Below are 21,273 nucleotides of genomic sequence, written 5' to 3' on the forward strand. Positions count from 1 at the left end.
GCGGAGGGGGATAGGACGGCTACAGCCAATCCCGAGCCGGTCCCGCCCCTTGCACGCCGAGCGCGGAACGGTCATGGACGGTACGGGTCAATCCGGGCCTCGGGTCGGGAAAGCGAGGCGAGGGGCAGCGCTCGTCACGCGTGAGGAAACGCCTATCCTCCGCCCTTCCGACCTGGACTTCACTGCACTGACTGGAGGGGAAGAGAACGTGGTCGGCCACCGACTGGCAACACGCCCGGCACGCCTCTTTCGGCGGACGGGCAGGCGATACCGGAAGTGGGTGGGGTCACCTGAAACGCTTCCGGCGACTAGCGGTGTCTGAGCTGCAGGTGAGCGGCCGGTTCCCGTCCGCGTCCCGCCGACGGGCGACTGGACGCCCTCGCGGCCGTCCGGTGCAGCCTTGCGAGAGCTCAAACATGAACTATATGCCCGGCACCGCCAGCCTCATCGAGGACATCGACAGTGAGTACCTAACCTCTCCCTCGGGGGAAGCCTGGTGTGGGACCCCTTTTCGAGTGGGCGTCCCTCGACAAGGGCCCAGAGAGTGATCTCTGGGCCCGGGCGGGGTGGTTCTGCCTTCACAGCCTCGGACGGAGCCTTTTCCCAAGCTGCCTTCTCTGTCCTTGAGCGGGTAACACCTCCCCGCCCCCCGCCCCCCAAGCTGTGAAACGCCTTCCGAGGGGCGCAGCATCCGACTTGGGAACGTGAAGGGCAGAGCACGCGAAGGAAGTCGCCTGAGCCACTTCGCGTTCCCAAGTCGGATGCTGCGCCCCTCGTAAGGCGTTTGACAGTGAATGGATGGAGATTGCTTCTAGAAAGGACTCACCAGACCCGACAACAGCAGTTGAATTTAATTAGCAGAGAACGTAGGCTTTCTGTTGTATAGCCACTAGCACTCTCCTTTTTCTGTAAGGGTCATTAGCACTTTCAGATTAAAGTTGTAGAGACAGGTGCCGGACGTAATAACGGGATTTTCTGCGAATGCTAAGTCACTTCAAACTTACTCTTTTCTGTTTGACAGTTTTGCTTTTACTAAAAGGAGGTTAGTCCTGTAAAAATAAAGAGGTTACAATTTCGGTTTTAAAAGGTTTAATTTATTGTGTATTTATGTCTCGTCTACATGTAATTAAACCACGGGCATATTGGTATCCACGAAGCCAGATGACTTTCTCTTCTTGGGATCCTCTGGAATTGGAGTTATGGACCGAGTTACAGAGTCACAGTGTGGGTGCTGAGAAAGGAACTCAGATCTTCTGCAAGAGCAACACGTGCTCTTCTGAACCATCTCTCCAGCCTCCACTTTCATTCCCCCGCCCCGAATTCTTACCTGTGTATGATTCCTTGAATATAACTTTTTTTTTTTTTTGGTTTTTCGAGACAGGGTTTCTCTGTATAGCCCTGGCTGATCTGGAACTCACCTTGTACACCAGGCTGGCCTGGAACTCAGAAATCTTCCTGCCTTTGCCTCCCAAGTGCTGGGATGAATATAACTTTTAAAGCAGCATTAAAAAAACAAACAAACAAACAAAAAAAAAAAACCGCTGTATATGAGCATGTATGTATGTGCATTGCGAGCTTGCCTGGTGCTGGAGAGAACAGAAGAGGGTACTGGGTCCTCTGGAAGACCAGACAATACTCTTTAGCACTGAGCCATCTCTCAGGTCTATAATCAGCATTTTAAAATCATTTTAATACTGTGACTTTTCAAAAGCAAAATGATTTACAACTTCAAACAAGTAAAAATGTTTTGTGTGAGTTTGCAAATTAGAGAGCAGCTGTGATTATATAGACTGGGATAAACATATTAAAGTTTGCTCATATATTACAGGTATAGATATTAATATATATTTATATGTGTATTATAGCTGCATACACATATACACTACTTTATAAGCCTATCTATGAAGTGTGATGAAATACTCTTAGTGGAACTTTTTGCCTTCACCTTTCCTTAGATACGTGAATTACCGAAGCTTCTAACAACAAGTCTGCTATCTTACTAAACGCGCTTGTGTTCTCAAGCCTTCTTGGACTTTGTGGATCTCAGACCCTTTCATTTGATATACAACCTTTAGAACGTGTCTGTCCCAGTCTTTATGGGGCCTTTTGGTTTTTTCGAGTTGTTTTTGTTGTTATTGCTTGTTTTTGTTTTGTTTGTTCTTGGGTTGAGACAGGATCTCTCCATGATCCTGGCTATCCTAGAATGCCCCTGCCTCTGCTCTCCCTTGCTCTGATTTAAGATAGGTGCCATCATGCCTGGTTCAGCTATGCTTGAGTCTTCTAGCTCAGATATAGCTCAGTGGTGTGTCTCCATCAGACTCGCATCCCTTCCTGAGTACCCCAGTGCACTGCAGCTTTGACTCTGCTGACCATCTTTGTCTAGATTTTGCTGTCAGAAGCTTTGGGGTTTTGTTCTTTTTTTTTTTATTGGTTTGGTTCATTTTTGAAAGGGCAGCCACCAGGCTGGCCCCTTTAAATCATAGCATTCCTTCTGTCTCTGTTTGTAAAATTCTGGGGTTACTGTGTATTGGTGGCTCAAATCCCAGTACTCAGGAGGCAAAGGCAGGCAGATCACTGTGAGTTCCAGGCCAGCCTGGTCTACGAAGTGAGTTCCAGGACAACCAGAGCTGTTACACAGATAAGCCTTGTCTCCAAAAACAAACAAACAAAAATTCTGGGGTTAAAGACATGGGCCACCTTGCCTAGCTTTGGCTTGAAGATATGTATATATATATAAATTTTTTTAAAGATGTATTTAGTATCTATAAGTATCTTGTAGCTGTCTTCAGACACATCAAAAGAGGGCACCAGATCTCATTACAGATGGTTGTGAGCCACCATGTGGTTGCTGAGAATTGAACTCAGGACCTCTGGAAAAGCAGACAGTGCTCTTAACCGCTGAGCCATCTCCAGCCCAAAGGTGTAATATTTTTAAAGATTTATTTATATTCATGTGTATCTTTTTTCCTATGAATTTTTAGAGATTATTTACTTACTGTTTATATGTTTGTGCCTACATGAATAATGAATTTATATGAAGTGCATGTGTGCAGGATGCAGAAGGAGGGCCTGGATATGGAGTTAAAAAGAGCCACCTCATGGTGTATAAGAGAAGCAGTGTTCTTCACTGTTGAGCCAGTTTTCTAGCCCCTCGCCCCTCGAAGCTGTATTCATAGTTATAAATATAAGGCCTTCCTTTTAAGTGCAGCTGTACATTGTGTTGTGTGTTTGGGTTTTTCAAAAGGTTTATTTAGGTATTTATATTTATGTGTACATGTGTGTACCTGTATGCTTACATGGATTATGTTCATGCAGGAACTGACATCAGGTAGTGTGAGCTGGGAAGTGAGCCTGGGTCCCCTAGAAGAGCAGTAAGTGCTCTTAGCCACCAAGCCATAGAACCTGCCCTCTGTTTTCTTGGTTTCTCCAACTCTAGTTCTTGAGGATTTTCTTAGTTCTCTAGACTTTACTGTTCTCTAAACTAGGTGTCTGAGTTGCATGTTGGGTTTGTTTTCTCTACATCTCTAGACATTCTAGTTGGGCTTAGCATCGTAACTTCCAATCTTTCTTTCTTTCTTTCTTTCTTTCTTTTTTTTTTTTTTTTTTTGATTCAATAAAGTTTTCTTTTCCCAAATGTACAGCTGATTTACCTGTTCATGCACCTTCCCCAGCAGCCGGAGCGTCTCCACTCTTTGTGTTTCTGGTGTAAATGACTTGGGCTCTGTGCTTTGAAACCAGCTTGATAAGTCCTTCACTAAGGAGCTCCTGGAGGGCTGTCCTGGCCAAGGGAACCTCGAATCTGAATTCAGTCTTTCCGGAGATCACAGCTGGAGTAATAAGCTTGTCGTATGTGGCTTTGTCAAACAGGACAAGATTGTTCAACTTGTTCTGAACTCAGCCTTTGGACCACTTCTTCTTCTTGGCCTTGCCACCAGATTTATTTACTGGGTCTTTGTCCTTTTTGGCCGTCTTTCCGGCATCTTTCTTCTTCTTGTCGTCTTTGGGCGGCATGGCGAAGCTCAGAGAGTCGTGTGAATCACTGCAGCCTCACTAAGATGTCGGAAAAAAGCCAATTTTTCTATACATCAGTCTTTCATGCTTCCTCATTCTTTTGAAGTTAAACCTGCCTTCAATACTTGTCAGAATTTAGCTCCTGTTCTTTCTTTTAACTTTGAGCCGAATGTGAACATGCTACTTCCCCTTATACTTAATTTACAGATTCTCTAATCTTTTGTTTCCACTTTCTCTTTCTCATAGCCAAGATTTATTTATCCTTAAGGATCCAACTGGGATAGGTCTAGTTTCTTTTTTAAGTCTTACATAATTAAGATTTGCATGCTTATGATACTTAATTATAGCTAATGATGACATAACTCCTTTAGAGGAGACTCATTGCCCTTCTTTTCAGACAGACAGTGCTTTATGCTGGGCACTGGTGGCACACACCTTTAATCCCAGCATTCAGCAAAGGTAGGCGATAAGTGAGTTTGGGCCCAACCTGGTCTACAGAGTGAGTTCCAGGGCAGCCAGGTCTATATAGAGAAACCCTGGGGGGAAGGGCATTCACTGCCACACCTGGCTTGGTGTATGCGCTTTATTTTTGAGCGGGGCATAATGAAGCACATTATGTGTCTCCTAAGTGCATTAATCCTAGCACTTAGGAGACAGAGACAGAGGTAGATAGATCTCTGTGAGTTCAAGGCCAGCCTAGTTTATAGTTTCAGGACAGCCAGAGCTATACAGTGAGACCCTGTCTTAAAAAGAAAAAAACAGGGGTTGGGGATTTAGTTCAGTGGTAGAGCGCTTGCCTAGCAAGCACAAGGCCCTGAGTTCGGTCCTCAGCTCCGGAAAAAGAAAAAAAGGAAAAAAAAGAAAAAAGAAAAGAAAAAAACAAGGCTAGTGAGATGGTGCAGTGAGTAAGAGCACTGACTGCTCTTCCGAAGGTCCTGAGTTCAAATCCCAGCAACCATATGGTAATGAGATCTGACTCCCTCTTTAGGAGTGTCTGAAGACAGCTACAGTGTACTTAGATATAATAAATAAATAAATCTTTTAAAAAGAAAAAAACCCAAAAGTACTTTATGCATAGCATTAAAGAAATGACTGGTTGAAATCTTGCTTTTCTTTTTTTTTCCCCACCTCTCCTTTGCTTGCTTTTCTAAACGATGCTTATCACACTTCAGAGTCCCCCACATCACACTTTCTGTGGTTGTTTTGGTGTGTCCTTCATCCAACTGTTTTGTTATTCTGTTGTATTTTTTGTAAGATGTAATTTTTTTGCTTTCATCCTACAGTGAATATAAATTCATGAGGTTGGTGACTTTGAGACCTCAGAATAGTTTAGAGCAATGGTCCTCAACCTTCCTCATTCAACAACGCTTTAATACAGTTCCTCATGTTGTGACCCTCTACCATAAATTTATTTTTGTTACTACATCATAACTGTAACTTTGTAGGCCGTAGTGGCACATACCTTAATCCTCACACTTGAGAGGCAGAAGCAGGTGGATCTTTGAGTTCAAGGACAGCCTGGTCTACAGAGCTAGTTCCAGAACAGCCACAACTAAAAACAAAGAAAACGTGTTTCAAAAAACCAAAAGAAGAAAAAACAAGCTTGGTGGGGCCATGAATCTTTCACACACACACACACACACACACACAAGAAAACAAAACCAAGAACTAACTTTACTAGTGTTATAAATTGTAAATATCTGATATCTGATAGGCAACCTCTGTGAAAGGGTTGTCTGATCTTAAAGGGGTTGCTACCCCCCAGGTTGAGAACCGCTGGTTTAGAGCGTTCAATAAATGTTTAATTCAGTCTAATGAGACTGCTCAGTGGTTACATATGCAGACTTCTTTCTCTTCCTGAAGACCAGCGTGATTTCCAGCACCCATGTCCGTGGTTCCCTGAGAACTGTTTGTAACTCCACTTCTAAGGAGTCTGATGCCAACTTCTGGTCTCTCCAAGCATGTGCGCAGACAAACACAACACATAATTTTTTTAAAGCTTTTACTTGAGTTCCTGTTCTAGGTCTCTATCACATCTTGCCTGTCTGAGACGTTTCTGAATTTTAGTTTTGGTGCTGGGCATTGAGCCTAGGGTTTAGGGGCTTTACTTCTCAGCTACACACCCAGCCAGCCCCTCTAAAGCAGGGTTTTCATTTCAGATTTCCTTGATTGAATGAAAATGTTGAAATAATTCTAGGATTAAGGTAATAGAAATTTAGCCAACGATGAAAGTAACTAGAACTTCCATAATCCCAGAATTTAGATGGAGGCAAGGCATTTAAGAGTTCAAGGCTGGGGGCTGGAGAGCTGGCTCAGCAGTTAAGAGCACTGACTGCTCTTCCAGAGGTCCTGGGTTCAATTCCCAGCAACCACATGGTGGCTCACAACCATCTGTAATGGGATCTGATGCCCTTCTTCTGGTGTGTCTGAAGACAGCTACAGTGTACTCCTATGTATAAACTACATCTTTTTTTTAAAAAGGAGGGAGGGGCTTCTAGGTTATCCTAAATATGAGCTCCACTAGGTTAGTAAAACCCTCTCAGAAAAATAAAAGCCATCTAGACTAAGCTTCTCTATTTAAGGTAGAGAAATTATATGATGCTAAAAGGGTTGACTGTAACATCAGGGCCAGAACCACTTGCTTTCCTGGCTACTCAGTGTCCTTTTCTAGCTCAACAGCACTAACTGCTCCAAGTCTCTGCAGTACTGATGTCATTTAAATCCCAGGCTACAGTCTTCCATCCCGTGTTTTACACCGAGCTCCATACTAAATACATTAGAAGAGGGTCTGGTACAGCTTAGACAACTATTAACTGAATTTTTATTGATACTGTATAAGTTCACTGAAACTGACACCTTTGTTTTAATAGATCTTTTCTCCTTTTCCCAGAAAAGCACTTGGTCCTACTTCGAGATGGAAGAACACTTATAGGTTTTTTAAGAAGCATTGATCAATTTGGTATGTATTGGTTATGATCCCAAAAAATTTTTTTGCACTGCTTCATACTGAAATTTACTTATCTAACTTTTCCACATGTATCAGCCTAATGGAAGTGTTGGGGTGAGTAATTTTTTTTTTTTTTTTGGCTTTTGGTTTTTCGAGACAGGGTTTCTCTGTGTAGCCCTGGCTGTCCTCGAACTCAGAAATCCACCTGCCTCTGCCTCCCAAGTGCTGGGATTAAAGGCATGCGCCACGAGTAAATTGTTTTAGAGTTATGATTAGGTGTTTCAAAACCTTGTATGTTCATTCACAAAACAAGTTTGTATTCTAAAACTGATTTACACTTATTTTCCCCACTAGAGGGCGCCAGGTGACAGGTTTAAAGTTAGTCTTAAAATCATTTCCTGGAGGTAATCCTTCCCTGTCCAGTGAGAATAGGGTCGAGGCCATTTCCCGAAACTCTTGTTGGGGGCAGAACACAGATAAACTCAGTAGTTTACATACAGGAATACATCAGATTTAGTCATCTGTCTGCACTTTCTGAAGGAAGAGATCTGTTTCTCCCTTTGGTGTAAGAAACCTCTCCGTTCACACCGACACTTGCTGGTCATCTGCTGGGTTCCTGGATTTGAATGTGAGGGCAAACATAGGAGGCCTAAACAGCCAGCTGTGCGCCTGGGTCCCAGGGACTTACGGGTAGATCAAGAGGGTCACTTTGGAAACAGATCAAACCAAAGCAAAACAACTTCTGTTTTACTTCAAGGAAGACAAATAGTACTAATTCAAAGGAGAAAAAGATTTTTAAGAAGAAAATGTTCTAAACCTTAAGTTAAATTCATGTAAGTGCTATGAAGAGATAAAAAGCAAATTCCTAGATTACCATGCATGATTATATAAATCGTTGTTGTGTCCTAACCCATAAAATTTAGTTTGGATTACATGAGTCCTAATTACTAAAAACTATTAAATCTCACTAAAGTCATCACATACATATATTCACACAGTAAGGAAGCTCTCCTTCTAAAAATGCAGACTTTCAATCTTAATAGTTGGCTAGGCTCTAGTTTTCCAGCTTCCCACTCATTTATATTTCCTAGGGACCATGTTGATACTGGCAGGAAATGATACAGAAGTAACTTATTCCTACCATCAGTTGTTCATTAGCACAGCAGAGTCGGAAATGCTCTTTACTTGTTTGAAAGTCTCCTAAAACTGAACATGCCTGTAGTCTCAGCGTGTATAGCATGTGAAGCAGGAGAATCACCACAAATGCTACATCAGGACTTCCAGGCCAGCTGAGGCTAGAGTGGGACCCTGGGACCCTGCCCCCCCCACCCCCAAATAAAACAAATTCTCATATATGGCTTGTCATAACTGATAAAATTTTAAAAATAACTAAATAATTTAGTTATAGACTTTATAATCAACAATGTCAACTAAAGATCTGTTTCTTCTTTGTGTGCTTATAGCTAACTTAGTGCTCCATCAGACTGTGGAGCGAATTCATGTGGGCAAAAAGTACGGTGATATTCCTCGAGGGATTTTCGTGGTCAGAGGAGAGAATGTGGTCCTACTAGGAGAAATAGTAAGTGAGACTGTTAAACTGCTGTGCGTCTGGGTATTGATGTTGGCTGCTGCTTTCCAATTTACCAAGCTTCCCACAGGAAGCTGGCAACTAGGGAAGCTGTGGTTGCCAGAGCAACACTACAGAAAGTAATTAATGTTAGTCTGTGACCTTTGGCATTTTAAAGATTTGATTTCACTCGCAAAATATTGTTGACTTTGTCGGATAGAAAACAATATTGCTGGTGTTTGCTTCAATAGCACTTATACTAAGGTCCAAACAGTACAAAGATTAACATGGCCTGTGCAAGGGTGGCACACATTCTCTCAACTGGAAAGAAAGAGACAGCATTGCTAGGTATGGTGGCACATGTCTAAAATCCCAGCAGTTAGGAAGCTGTGGTAGGTGGAACTCCTCTAGTTTGAAACTGTCTTAGTTAGGGTTTTACTGCTGTGAACAGACACCACAACTCTTATAAAGGGCAACATTTAATTGGGGCTGGCTTACAGGTTCAGAGGCTCAGTCCATTGTTATCATGGTGGGAAGCATGGCACCTTGCAGGCAGGCACGGTGCTGGAGATGCTAAAAGTTGTGCATCTTGTTCCAAAGGTCAGCAGCAGAAGACTGGCCTCCAGGCAGCTAGGCTGAGAGTATTGAAGCCCATCTGCCAACAAGGCCACACCTTCAAATAGTGCCACTCCCTGGCCCTCATAGGCTTGTCAAACATGAGTCTGCATTATAGCATAATGCAAAACACATTTAGTCCAACTTTCAGAGCCCCCCATAGTATATTGCAGTCTCAACAATTAAAAGTCCAAAGTTCAAAGTCTTATGAGATTCATTCAATCACTTAAAGTCAAAGCAGATCACACACCTAAAACATCACAGGATATACACTACCGTTCCAAAATGTCATAGTGAGTAAATGCTAGAACAAATACAACCAAATCCCAGCTGGGCAAACTCCAAACTCTGCATCTCCATGGCTGTTGTCAAAGCACTCTTCAGACTTCCAACTCCTTTCATCTTTGTTTACTGCAGCACAATTCTCTTTGGCTGGTTCCACTCCCTGTTGGCATCTTTCCTCAGCAGGTATCCCACAGCTCTGGCATCTTGAAAATCTTACGGTCTGTAAGGCAACTTCAGCATTACAGCTTCTTGTTCTAATGTCTGGGGTCCACACATGATCTTCTAGGTTTCACAAAAGGGCTTGGGTCACTTCTCCAGCTCCGCCCTCTGTAGCACTCTAAGCTCAGGTTGCTCCACTCCACTGCTGCTGCTGTTCTTGGTGATCATCCCATAGTACTGGGGTCTTCTGGTGCAACTAGGCTTCACCAGTACTGTCTCATAGGCTCTCTTCATGGTACCAAGCTTCAACTTCTTTGCATGACTCCTTCAGTCCTGAGCTGTCAACTACAACTGAGGCTCCACCTTTGTTAATAACCTTCCAGGCCCTTGCACAGTACCAAGCCTCAGCTGCTCTCCATGACCCCCTCATACCTTCAAAACCAGTACCACCTGGATGACTCTTACACATTACCAAGTCCTGCTGCAGCACAAGGTACAACATTGGCTCTCTCTGGAACACAGCTTCTTTGTGCCCTCAGAAAATACTTCCCAGATTTCACCTCAGTAATGCTGGTCTCTTCTTAATCACCACTATATTCTTAGCTCCAGCTAACCAGCATCAATTGTCTCAGTAGTCCCTTCTATTTTTGGCTCTAAAGCCAGAGCCACATGACCAAAACTGCCTTGCAGGAGCTGGAACATGGCCCCCTTGTTCTATTACATTATCAACAGCTTTCTGTTTTCCAACTCTTTCTCTCCCTAAGGCATAGCTGTCCTGGAACTTGCTTTGTAGATTGAGACCTTGAATTCACATCTGCATGGCCCTGTCTCCTGAATGCTGACATCAAAGGCATGTACCACCATGCCTGGATTTAAGCTTTTCTCTACTTGGAACTTGTTCTATACCAGGCTGGCCTTGAACTCAGATCTGCTTGCCTTAGGCTCCTGGGATTAAAGGTGTGTATTACCATGCTCAGGCCTAAATTTAGCTATGTGGGACTTAGGCCCAAAGTCACAACTCCCTTAATCTGTTCATCGTCTTGAACATAGGATACAGCTCCATTTCACTTCCTAGTACCCCTTTATTACTTGAATCATACATTTTATATTTTTCCTTTCTCAACTTGTTCCTTTTCATTAAAATGCTTTTTATAAGAGGAGTGAACTTAAGTAACCACACAGCAGAATTTGTACTGGGCTGTTTTGAGACTTCCTTTGTCAAAGCAAGAAATCTAAATTTTGTCACCTTAGCCTTAGGCAGACTCTTCAGATAATGGCAAAAAGTAGCCACATTCTTTTTTTTTTTTTAAGATTTATTTATTATTATATGTAAGTACATTGTAGCTGACTTCAGACATATCAGAAGAGGGCATCAGATCTCATTACGGGTGGTTGTGAGCCACCATGTGGTTGCTGAGATTTGAACTGAGGACCTTCAGAAGAGCAGTCAGTTCTCTTACCCGCTGAGCCATCTCGCCAGCCCCAGCAGCCACATTCTTTACCAAAATATCACAAAAACGGTCTTTAGGCCACATACTAACATTCTTCTCCATTGAAATCTCTTGGGCCAGGTCCTCACAATTCAAATCACTCTCAGTAACAAAGTCTTCCATACTCCTACTAGGATAGCCCAATAAGTCCTATTTAAAGCATTACACTGTTTTCTAAACCCAAAGTCCCCAAATCTTCCAAACAAAAGCATGGTCAGGCTTATCACAGCTATACCCCAGACCCTGGTACCAACTTCTGTCTTATTAGGGTTTTACTACTGTGAACAGACACCATGACCAAGGCAACTCTTATAAAGGACATTTAATTGGGGCTGGCTAACAGGTTCAGTGTAGGCTTAGATTTTTCAAATCCTACTTTTAATAAGGGTTCTTAAATGCTTTAACCTTCCTTCTAACCCACCATTCACCAGAGGTAGTGGGAAAGAAAGGTTATTAAGACGTGGGGGGTTGTGAAAAGCGTACCTGTTTGGAAATAGTTCTTTGGAACAAATCCAGTTTGCACTGTCAGGATATATACTAGAAGTCCAGTTCAGTGGTGTCAGAATAGCAAACACAAATCAGCAGTGTAGCACAAAACAGCCAGGCTTCCCTCTGCCGAATAGGCACCAGTCAGGACCAGCAAGGACACCAGGAGTTCTCTGCCATGCCTCTCTCAACGAAGTGGAGATCAGCGATGACAAAGACTCAAGACCGAGGAAGTGCTGCCAAGGTAGCTATGCAAGCTCCCAGTCACTGTCTGCTGAGTCCTGTTTATACTCCTCCCACGGGTCTTCCCTCAGTGAAACACTAAACAAGTCTGGATCAGCTGACATCACTCTGCCAATGGCGAGAAACTGCCAGAACACCACCGCAAGTTTTTTAGTCAGTTTTTCCTATGAATTCAAGACAAATGATGACCATTAAGGAATGGCAAGACGTCCCAATACCGTCCATCGTCGTCCCCCATCTGTTAGGTTATATTTACCTTCCTTCTTAACATCATGTGTCCTTTCACATGTCTGCTTTAACAAAACATCCTTTCATCTGTGTCTGCTTCAGTGAAACACTCCTTCACATGTCTGTCCCGGCAAAACACCATTTGACATAACTCACTCTCCAAAGAAACTAGAAGTTTCCACTTCAGAGGTTCAGTGCATTGTCATCAAGGCAGGAGCGTGGTAGCATCTAAGCAGGCATGGTGCAGGAAGAGCTGAGAGTTCTACGTCTTGTTCCAAAGGCGGACAGGAGAAGACCAGCTGGGATGAGGGTCCTAAAGCCCATGCTCACAGTGACACACCTCCAAATAGTGCCACTCTCTGGGCCAGGCATACTCAATCCACTGCCGAGGCTATGATATGCTACATAGTGAGTTTGAGGCCAGCCTGAGCTCCAATATAATCTGTGTTTCAAAAGAAAAAAAAAAAAAAAAAAAAACAAGAATAACATAGTCATGTAGTGTTTAACCTCAAATGCAGAAAGTTACAGAATTTAAATTACCTGTCCTGACATATAAAGGTACAGTTTAGGGGCTGCTGAGATGGCTTAGTGGGTAAGAGCACACTGACTGTTCTTCCGAAGGTCCTGAGTTCAAATCCCAGCATGGTAATGAGATCTGACGCCCTCTTCTGGTGTGTCTGAAGACAACAACAGAAGACAACAACAGTGTACTTATTTATAATAATAAATAAATCTCTTTTTTTAAAAAAAAGGTACAGTTTAGAGCTGGAGTCTATCACAGTAGTAAAGTCCTTAATGCAACCGAAAACAACAGATTTACATGTTGAAATATGTTAATTTAAATAACTGGTTAGGAACTTGGAGCGATGGCTCAGGAGTTAGGAGCACATACTGTTCTCACTGAGGACCTGAGTTTGGTTCCCATCTCACAACTGCCTATAACTCAGTCTCCAGGGGATCCCAGGGCACCTGTGTCAAATGCATATACCACCCCCACATGTACATAATTTAAAAAGTAAAATTAAATTGTACGTTACAAGTAGGTCTTCATGGCATGGAGTTAATTGGCAGCATTTGAGGAAAGTGTTGTATGTGTTTTTAAAGGGGAAAAAACAGAAACAGGTTAGAAAAAGCCATTCTGAGATTTCAGAGTGGAGCTTATGACCAGAGAGAAGGGACATGAATATTTGTGCCAGAAAGACCAGATATTAAATGAAATGTTAATCACATTTGTTGAAATACTGCTTGCTATGTATTTGTATGCATACATAATAGAAGTTGATTATATGTATACATACATGTGTGTTACATAGATAACTTTTTATTCATATTTTCTTAAGTATATTTAAACCTTGAATCCTATTGGGTTTGCTAGGAAAATCAAAATACCCGTGAGACTGGCTGAAATTAATGGGCAGGAGGAGTTGGTTTGCTCAGTAGCAGTATACTTGGGTGTCACGTCTGGAACCCTGAATTTAATCCTCAGCACCACAAAAGAAGAGAGGGAAGGAAGAAGAAATTAAAGACTGACTTATGTTGGAAACAGTCAGCTTACTCGCAGCTGTCTGGTGACTTTCAGCTCAGCCTGGACTGTCTCCAGCACACTGGGCTAGGCAGATGGCTTGCTGGGTAAATGTTTGCTGCACAGTCATGAGAGCCTGAGTTGGCTCCCCAGCACTGGGAGGTGAAAACAGACAGATTCTGTGATCTCAGAGGCCAGCCAGTCAAGCACACACCAAGAGTTCCAGGTTCCTTGAGAGACTGTCTCAAAAAATCCGATAGAGAGGTAAAGACGCCCTATGTCAGCCTTTACTTGTACATGCACGTAAGCGCCCTTCTCAAACAAAGTGTATTCATACCTCAGCTTAAAATAGTTTGTGGTAGAGCTAGAAAGATGGCTTAGCAGTTAAGAGCATGTGCTCTTGCAAAGAACCTGGGTTATCCTCCCAGAAGCCACATGGTGGCTTACAGTCATCTGTAACTTAAGTTTTGAGGGCGCTGATGCCTTCAGTAGGTACTAGGCATGAACACAGTGCACATATTCATTCTTTTTTTAAAAGGATAATTATGGAAGGGATCTGCAACCCTATAGGTGGAACAGCATTATGAACTAACCAGTACCCCCAGAGCTCGTGTCTCTAGCTGCATATGTAGCAAAAGATGGCCTAGTCGGCCATCACTGGGAAGAGAGGCCCCTTGGTATTGCAAACTTTATATGCCCCAGTACAGGGGAATGCCAGGGCCAAGAAGTGGGAGAGGGTGGGTAGGGGAGCAGGGCTGGGGGAGGGTATAGGGGACTTTTGGGATAGCATTTGAAATGTAAATGAAGGAGATATCTAATAAAAAAATATTTTTTTAAAAAAGGATGATTATGTGAATCAGCAATTAGTCTGAAAAAATTATGTACTAAAGCTCAAGAAAACCTAGAATCTCTTTAGAAAAACATTACATTGAATAAGTAGTCTCTAATGTACCCCATGGTGGCATGGAGGCTGAGGTAGGATCAGATCACAAGTTTACGGCCAGCCTGGGCTCTGCCTCTCTGATGAAAGATTCCAGCACTAAGGGCGTTTACTGTCGAGATGGTTGCTTCACAGTCATGGTGAGTAGCTTAGTGAGTAACATACTGAAAACCAGGAAGAGAGCTAAGAACAGCCTTTTCTTCATCCCAGGGTTATGCGGGAAAGGTTGGGTGATTATATAGTTTTTAGCAGATAACCTTTGACTCAAGTGACTTATGCAACTTGCGTGGCTTCTAATCTCCTGGTGAGAGCCCTCCATCTGATACCACAGTGCTGAGCTCTGCAACCTTGGAGGCCTGTGTCAGTTAACTTGCAGACTGAGACATCTGTAGATGTTTTTGATCAGTGTCTTTCTAGACCATCTCATCAAAAGTCATAAAAGGAACTGGAGAGATGGTTCAATAATTGAGTGCTTACTACTGTTTTAGAGAACACGAGTTCCATTCCCAGCACCCACATAGGGTTCTCATAACTGACTATAACTCTAGCTCCAGAAGATCTGAACCCTGTCTAGCCTCTGCAGGTACCCTGTATACACATAAATAAAAAATAAAATCTTTTAAAAAGAAATGCATCACAGGAACAGAAATGAGAATATAGCCTGCTGAATTGGCACACCTGTAATCCCAGTATTCACTAGCAGGGGGCAGTGGGTATGAGGGCAGCCTGGGCTGCAGAGTGAATTCTAGGACAGCTTTTGCTGAATAACCAAGAGCCTGTCTGGGCTTAGTGGGGGGAGTCCAGCCATACTTCACTACATTGTCTGTATAGGCTGTCTTTGTTACAGAAATATAAATAATACCTATACATTTTAAGGGTGAGAGGGTAAGTGAGGTTCGTTTATAGTTCTACATACAAAGTTGGCTCTTAAATATTTATGACATAAAAAGTATATCATGCTGTGTTAAATGAAAACAAAATTTAGTCACTATTTTCACTATGGGTTTGGTTTTGTTCTAAGTCATAGATATGCCTGGTCTGATGACATAGCTAAGCAGTAGAATGCTTCCCTGTGTGACCCCTAGCACCACAGAACAAAAGCAGTTCCTAGGCCTGCAAGAGTGTGCAAGGCTGACAAGCAGAGGCTTGAAATCCCATAACTCAAGTGAATGTGGAAGGAGCAGTGTACTCCACCAAGCTGTCCTCAGACTTTCACACATGTTTGAAAACAAAGTTCCAGAAGATACACATAGATTCAATGCTTCTGATAACATAGACTGGCCTACACCTGGGAATTGATAATAGTCTCCAAAGTATTTGTGTTCCATATGAGAATTATAAGTAATTTTTAAGGTGTTTGATTTTATTATAAATTTCCTACAGTGTGTATTTTTAAAGTAAGGGAAATTAAGTATTTTTATTAAACCAAATAATTTATTCAAGCATAGTGGTGCATGCCTTTAATCCTAGCATTTGGAGGCAGTGGTCATCCTGGTCTACAAAGGAAGTTCTAGGATATCCAAGGCTACTCGGAGAAACCCTATTAAAATTAATTAATTAATTAATTTTAAAAACTAAATTACTAGAGAAATAATGCACTGGACTAAACAAGAATGACTTACCAGGCCTCATGATGTTTTCTGTCAATGGTTGCCACAGAGACTCCTTGTTAGTGAAACAGAGGAACAGTTTATTGCCCACAGCAGTAGGAGTGTGGTGTACATTTGAATCAAGGTTTTAGACCTTCTTCCTGAGCAACAAACCGCAGAAATTAAATTGATGTTGGAATTGTAAAATATAGTATTTGTCTTCTGTAGCCACCATGGCTTTATATGACTTCAGGGGTTCAAACTTGGGTCTTCACAAGGGCACAGCAAGAATTTTGTCCACTAAGTTATCTCCCAAACTCAAGTTTTATTTTGATGAAAAGCTATTAATATAAAGTTAACCCTGACTAACAATGGGACTATAAAGCCTGAACTCTGACTCTGTGCGTCTGACTCATGTGTGTTCTGTAGCAGTGTGCCACCTGTCTCTCTGCAGGAAGAAGGGTACTGTGGCCTTACCACAATTGTGAAAGGCAGGCCAAGCTACATACTGGAATCTGCTGTCTTTAGAGCCATAAGCTTGTCTGTTCTTGGTCTTCGTGGGAAGTCGTTCAAACCTGCCTGTTTTGCAGGACCTGGAGAAGGAGAGTGACACGCCCCTTCAGCAAGTGTCTATTGAAGAGATCCTAGAGGAACAGAGGGTGCAACAGCAGACCAGACTGGAGGCAGAGAAGCTGAAGGTCCAGACCCTTAAAGATCGGGGCCTTTCCATTCCTCGCGCAGACACTCTGGACGAGTACTGAGTCCTTGCTCAGAGACTGCTCTAGAGAGCAGGTGCTGTCACCTGGTCACCTCACACATTGACCAGAGTATCACGCTGAAAAGTGATCTCATTCTTTCATGGATGCCAACATGAAGAAATCATGGGATTTTGGTTTTTTTAAACAAAATCATTGTATATTAGTTTTGCTTTTCTTCTTCAGTCTCAGCACATAGTCCTGGCTGACCTAGAGCTCACTGTGTAAACCAGGGTGACCTTTAGCTTGTGGGACTGCAGGTGGCCTCCACCTCCACCAGCCCAGCTTTACTGTCTAAAGAAACAGTGGCGTGACCTCCCTCACACAAGTCACTGTGGAGCCAAGAACTATGTCTTTATATTGCTTATCTCAGAGTTTACATTTCTTTTTTAAAAATATTTCATTTACTTGTAAATAAAAAATGATTCTCAGAACTGTCACAAAATGGAGTTTCTGGTGGAGAGTCAAAATTCCCTACTGCAACATAAGGCTGTATACATCCTAATGTATACACTAGGATGCCTACTGTGGATATAGCTGGCTCCTCAGGAGGACATTTCATACTCTGCTGCTTCCTAGTTCCCATTTTCATGTTTGTACTTGGCAGAAGTTTTAAGCTTGAGAAGGGAGTTTTCAAGGAACTGGTTACAACAGAATCCTCAGGTTTAGAAAACTTGAGCCCTGATTTACCCACAGTTTTTCCAAACTATAAGAATATGCTTTGCTCTCAATCTTACATTAACTTATCCAGATTTTCAACTCCTTTTGATCATCTTTTGCTTAGATTATCATCTATACAAGAACAACAACCCTCCCTACACACACACACACACAAAAGCCCTCAAATGGTGCTTAGTAACAATTGATTCATGATGACAGCACGTTTTGTTGGCTTGATTGTTGGAGAGTAATAATTGCGTAGGAAGTCTGACAGATGACACTTTAGAAGCAGTGTGTTTCAGTACACAGAGTGAGCAATGAGGCAACAGCATAGAAATTGGCTTATTGGCACACTGAAATGTTTCTCAGTAATTTATCTCGGATATATCATTTTTTATAATCTTTTGAACAGTAGTACTCTTCTCTTTCCTAAGAGGTTTGTGGACTTTTTCATACTGCAATATGAAATACACTTTTTTATGTTCTCAGGTGTTTAAAAAGAAAAAACCTACCCTGGAAGCCATTTGGCACGTGAATTCTTTATTGTTGAGTTGATTTTACAGTAGATACTTTTTGAAGTTATTGTCCTTGGATTGAGGATGTGGCTCAGTAAGTAGCAGAATGCTTGCTTAGGATATGCAAGGTCCACATGTCACATGCCTAAGTACAGTGACATCCTAGTTCAGGGACAGCAGAGTGACTGGTTAATTGAGCTCTGCGTAGGTCACTTAGTTATTTCAGCATCAGTCAGACAATTCCAGTGTAGCAGCAGATATGAGTTACAAAGGGACATTCCTGCCCTTGACACCTACGTTCTTTGCAAGGTTCAGCTGTGTGAGGTTTCCAGTCCAGGTCATGCAGCAGCCTGGAAGTGGTCTTAAAAGTTAACACTGTCGGGCCTGCTTCCCCTCTCTCCCCTTGGGTTCTCAGCTGAGGGCCTGCTTCTGCTGCCCTTCCCTGTGTTCGTACTGAGAGGCAGTGCTCTGACCAAACTGGCCGTCGCAGGAGCAAATCCAGTTCATACTGAAAGTTCCTACCAGCTGGGGGGATTCGATTCCCCAGAGCCCTGCGTGTAGCCATGTGCATTCTGAAACTACTGCGCATGGCTGCTTCAGGCTCTTTTAATGTCTCCCGAGGCCCTTCATATTCAATTTCATGCTCTCTGCTTATTAAACCACAATATCCTCTCCCCTCTACCCTGAATAGAATACAAAAGAAAATGTAAAAACAAGAGAAGACACATCATGTATAATTAAGTTAGGTTGCATGTAAAACATGTATGTATGTATGTTGGTATTGTCAAGTACGTCGTGTTTCTGGGTGACTCAAACACTTGAAAAGCATTACCGTCTGATTTGAAATGTCCATTATCACTAGGAAAGGACGAAGCACATGTTGGTTGTCTCAGCTTTGATTTCAGCCTTTGCTGTGTGAGTATGTCCTCTAAGTGGAAATACCTTCCCACGGCCTGAATGCTTTTCTTTCTGCCTTCAGATTTCTGCTCAAGTTTCACCATCCTTGACTACTTTTTCAAAATGCCGTCTCTAGGATTGGAAGGGTTGCTCAATGAGGGAAAGCTCATTTAGCACGCACAAGGCCCTGTGTTCTAGCGCCCAGCATCGGACTGGCAGGAGAAAGCCCTCAGAAATCCTGCCCTACCCATTTTCCTCCAGCTTAATTTTTCACTATCGACAGCTGACAAAGTTGTCGTTATTTACTGTCAATCTCCAAAGTAAATGCTTAGGACTGGGATTTTTGATGTGTGGGCACATGTCTATAATCCCAGCACTTGAGAGGCAGGAAGGTTGGAAATTTAAGGACAACTTCTGCTACAATGTGACCTGGAGGCCAGCTTGGGCTACATGAGTCCCTGTCCTTAAAAGCGCTGGTGACACACCTTTAATCCTAGCACTTGGGAGGGAGAGACAGGGTCTCTGATTTTGAGGCCAGCCTGCCTGGTCTACATAGCTCTAGGACAGCCAGGGCTACATAGACCCTTTGTTGACCAAGCAAAACCAAGTAAAGGGATTTTCTGATCTTGTAGCCCCAACATCTGAATGAGGCCTGAAATACTAGGTTTCACTTAAAGCTGTTTGAAGGCTAGACGGATGAGTGGTTAAAAAATGTGGATGTGAGCTCAAGTTGAGTCAGACCCTCCAGGGACCAGTAGCACACCAAAAGGTGAGGACAGCTCATACGTGCACTGTCTTAGCTGCAGGCCACAGGTTCCAGACGTCAAGAATTTGTGTCAGAGTTTCTGAAGACACATCTCAGAAACACACGGGGTGGAGAGTGGGACAGGGCCCCAGTCGGAAGGAGTTACTGGAGGAGTCTTAACTTAAGCCTGTTCTTCAAGCTGCTGAACTCCAGTGTTCACCATTCCCCTTGCACATCACCACTCCAAAGTCCTTTTCCAGATTGTCTTGTGGGTGCCTGCTGTTCTCTGTTAAGTAGGTCTTACATTTACCAAGTGGCCTAGAATCAATAGTAAGTTTTGGGTAAGTGGGCGTGCACCTGTAGCTCCCAGCTTCCAGGGACACTGAGGCAGGGCCAGCCTCCACAATAAACTCCCCAGCCTTTTTTGAGACAGGGTTTTTTTGTAGCCCTGGCTGTCCTGGAAATCACTTTGTAGACCAGGCTGGCCTCGAACTCAGAAATCCACCTGCCTCTGCCTCCCAAGTGCTGGGATTAAAGGCGTGGGCCACCACTGCCTGGCTAACTCCCCATCTTTTAAAGAGAGGCTGGAGAGATCGCTCAGGCTCAGCAGTTAAGAGCACCCGCTGCTTTTCTTGAGGACTCCGGTTTGGTTCTCAGCACCCATGTGGCAGTTCACAATTGTAATTCCAATTCCAGGGGACCTGATGTCCTCTTTGGGCCTCCATGAGCATCAATCAATCAGGCACACAAGTGGTACATAGACATACATGGAAGGCAAATCCAAAGTAAAATTTTAAAAAGAAATAGCGTTCTCTCCTTTCTTTCTTTCTCTCTCTCTCTCTCTCTCTCTCTCTCTCTCTCTCTCTCGCTCGCTCGCTCGCTCGCTCGCTCGCATTAGGATTGCTGAGCAAGGCGTGGCTCATACCTTTAATCTCAGCATTTACAGAAGCAGAGGCAGGAATGTATCTCTGTAGCGCTCCTTTCTCCCTTACCTCTGTACTGGCAGAGTCGCTCACCTTTGAGTCTATGTGACATGGTGGACAGTGTAGGGTGGTTGAGTACTTAATGATGGAATGCCCTTTTCTGTCGCAAAGCCTTGTTCCCTCTCCTTGTCTGCTCTGTCCATCCAGTCTCCTTCCGTGTAGGCTCTGCTCTTATCAAAAGGTAAAGCCAGATTTGGATACCCAGAATCCAAGGGTATTCCCAGACCTTTCTTGACCTTTCTGCTCAGAGGAACAGCAAGAGTTAAGTAGTCATTGAGCCTGGAGAGGATAAGAGGAGGAGGAAAGTCTTGGCCCTCGGGGAGGTCATCCCACACCCACTTCCTGAGTCAATGGCAGCGTCTGACATCAGCAGCAGCTGGATGTCTCAGCGTTCCAGTCTGCCCACACTACCCCCTCCTTCCTCGAATGCCATAATTCTCCACAGAATGGCAACAGCAAGGCCTTGAATATTATCTGTATGGCCTGTCCCACACAACCCCCTCCCAACTCCCTACCACTTTCCCTGAAGGAGAGCCCACGTGTGTCTGGGGAAGCACGTGTACCAAGCAGTGGGGAGGATGCAGCTAGGCAGCCTGCCAGCCTGCCAGTGCACCCTCAGCCTAGGGAGGAGCAGGC

General features: G+C 43.4%; 1 protein-coding gene and 1 pseudogene across 2 annotated transcripts, besides 2 other annotated features; one reads left to right on the forward strand and one right to left on the reverse strand.

Moving 5' to 3' along the window:
* The first annotated feature begins 62 nt into the window (after positions 1 to 62).
* On the forward strand, positions 63 to 18,720 carry Lsm1 (LSM1 homolog, mRNA degradation associated). 2 transcript variants are annotated; one of them, XM_011242156.3, is made up of 4 exons: positions 63 to 462; positions 6,902 to 6,970; positions 8,422 to 8,537; positions 11,698 to 12,582. In XM_011242156.3, the coding sequence occupies exons 1-4, from the start codon at positions 417 to 419 to the stop codon at positions 11,770 to 11,772; spliced, it is 306 nt and encodes a 101-aa protein (XP_011240458.1). In that variant the 5' UTR covers positions 63 to 416; the 3' UTR covers positions 11,773 to 12,582. The 2 variants fall into 2 exon arrangements, with proteins under 2 accessions (XP_011240458.1, NP_080308.1); NM_026032.1 differs by lacking the exon at positions 11,698 to 12,582 and adding an exon at positions 16,673 to 18,720 and having other exon boundaries at positions 336 to 462.
* Gm46037 (predicted gene, 46037) lies at positions 3,655 to 4,011 on the reverse strand (annotated as a pseudogene).
* Positions 21,174 to 21,197: a transcriptional cis regulatory region, noted in NCBI's record as "E-boxes E1 and E2". NCBI's record gives its function as "mediates response to Clock circadian regulator" and the evidence as "EXISTENCE:deletion mutation evidence [ECO:0005510][PMID:25421094]".
* Positions 21,174 to 21,273: part of a biological region, named in NCBI's record as "Star 5' regulatory region", that runs on past the window's edge. NCBI's record gives its function as "regulatory_interactions: Star".

Source organism: Mus musculus, chromosome 8 (genome assembly GCF_000001635.26).
Source record: "Mus musculus strain C57BL/6J chromosome 8, GRCm38.p6 C57BL/6J".
NCBI lineage: Eukaryota > Metazoa > Chordata > Mammalia > Rodentia > Muridae > Mus > Mus musculus.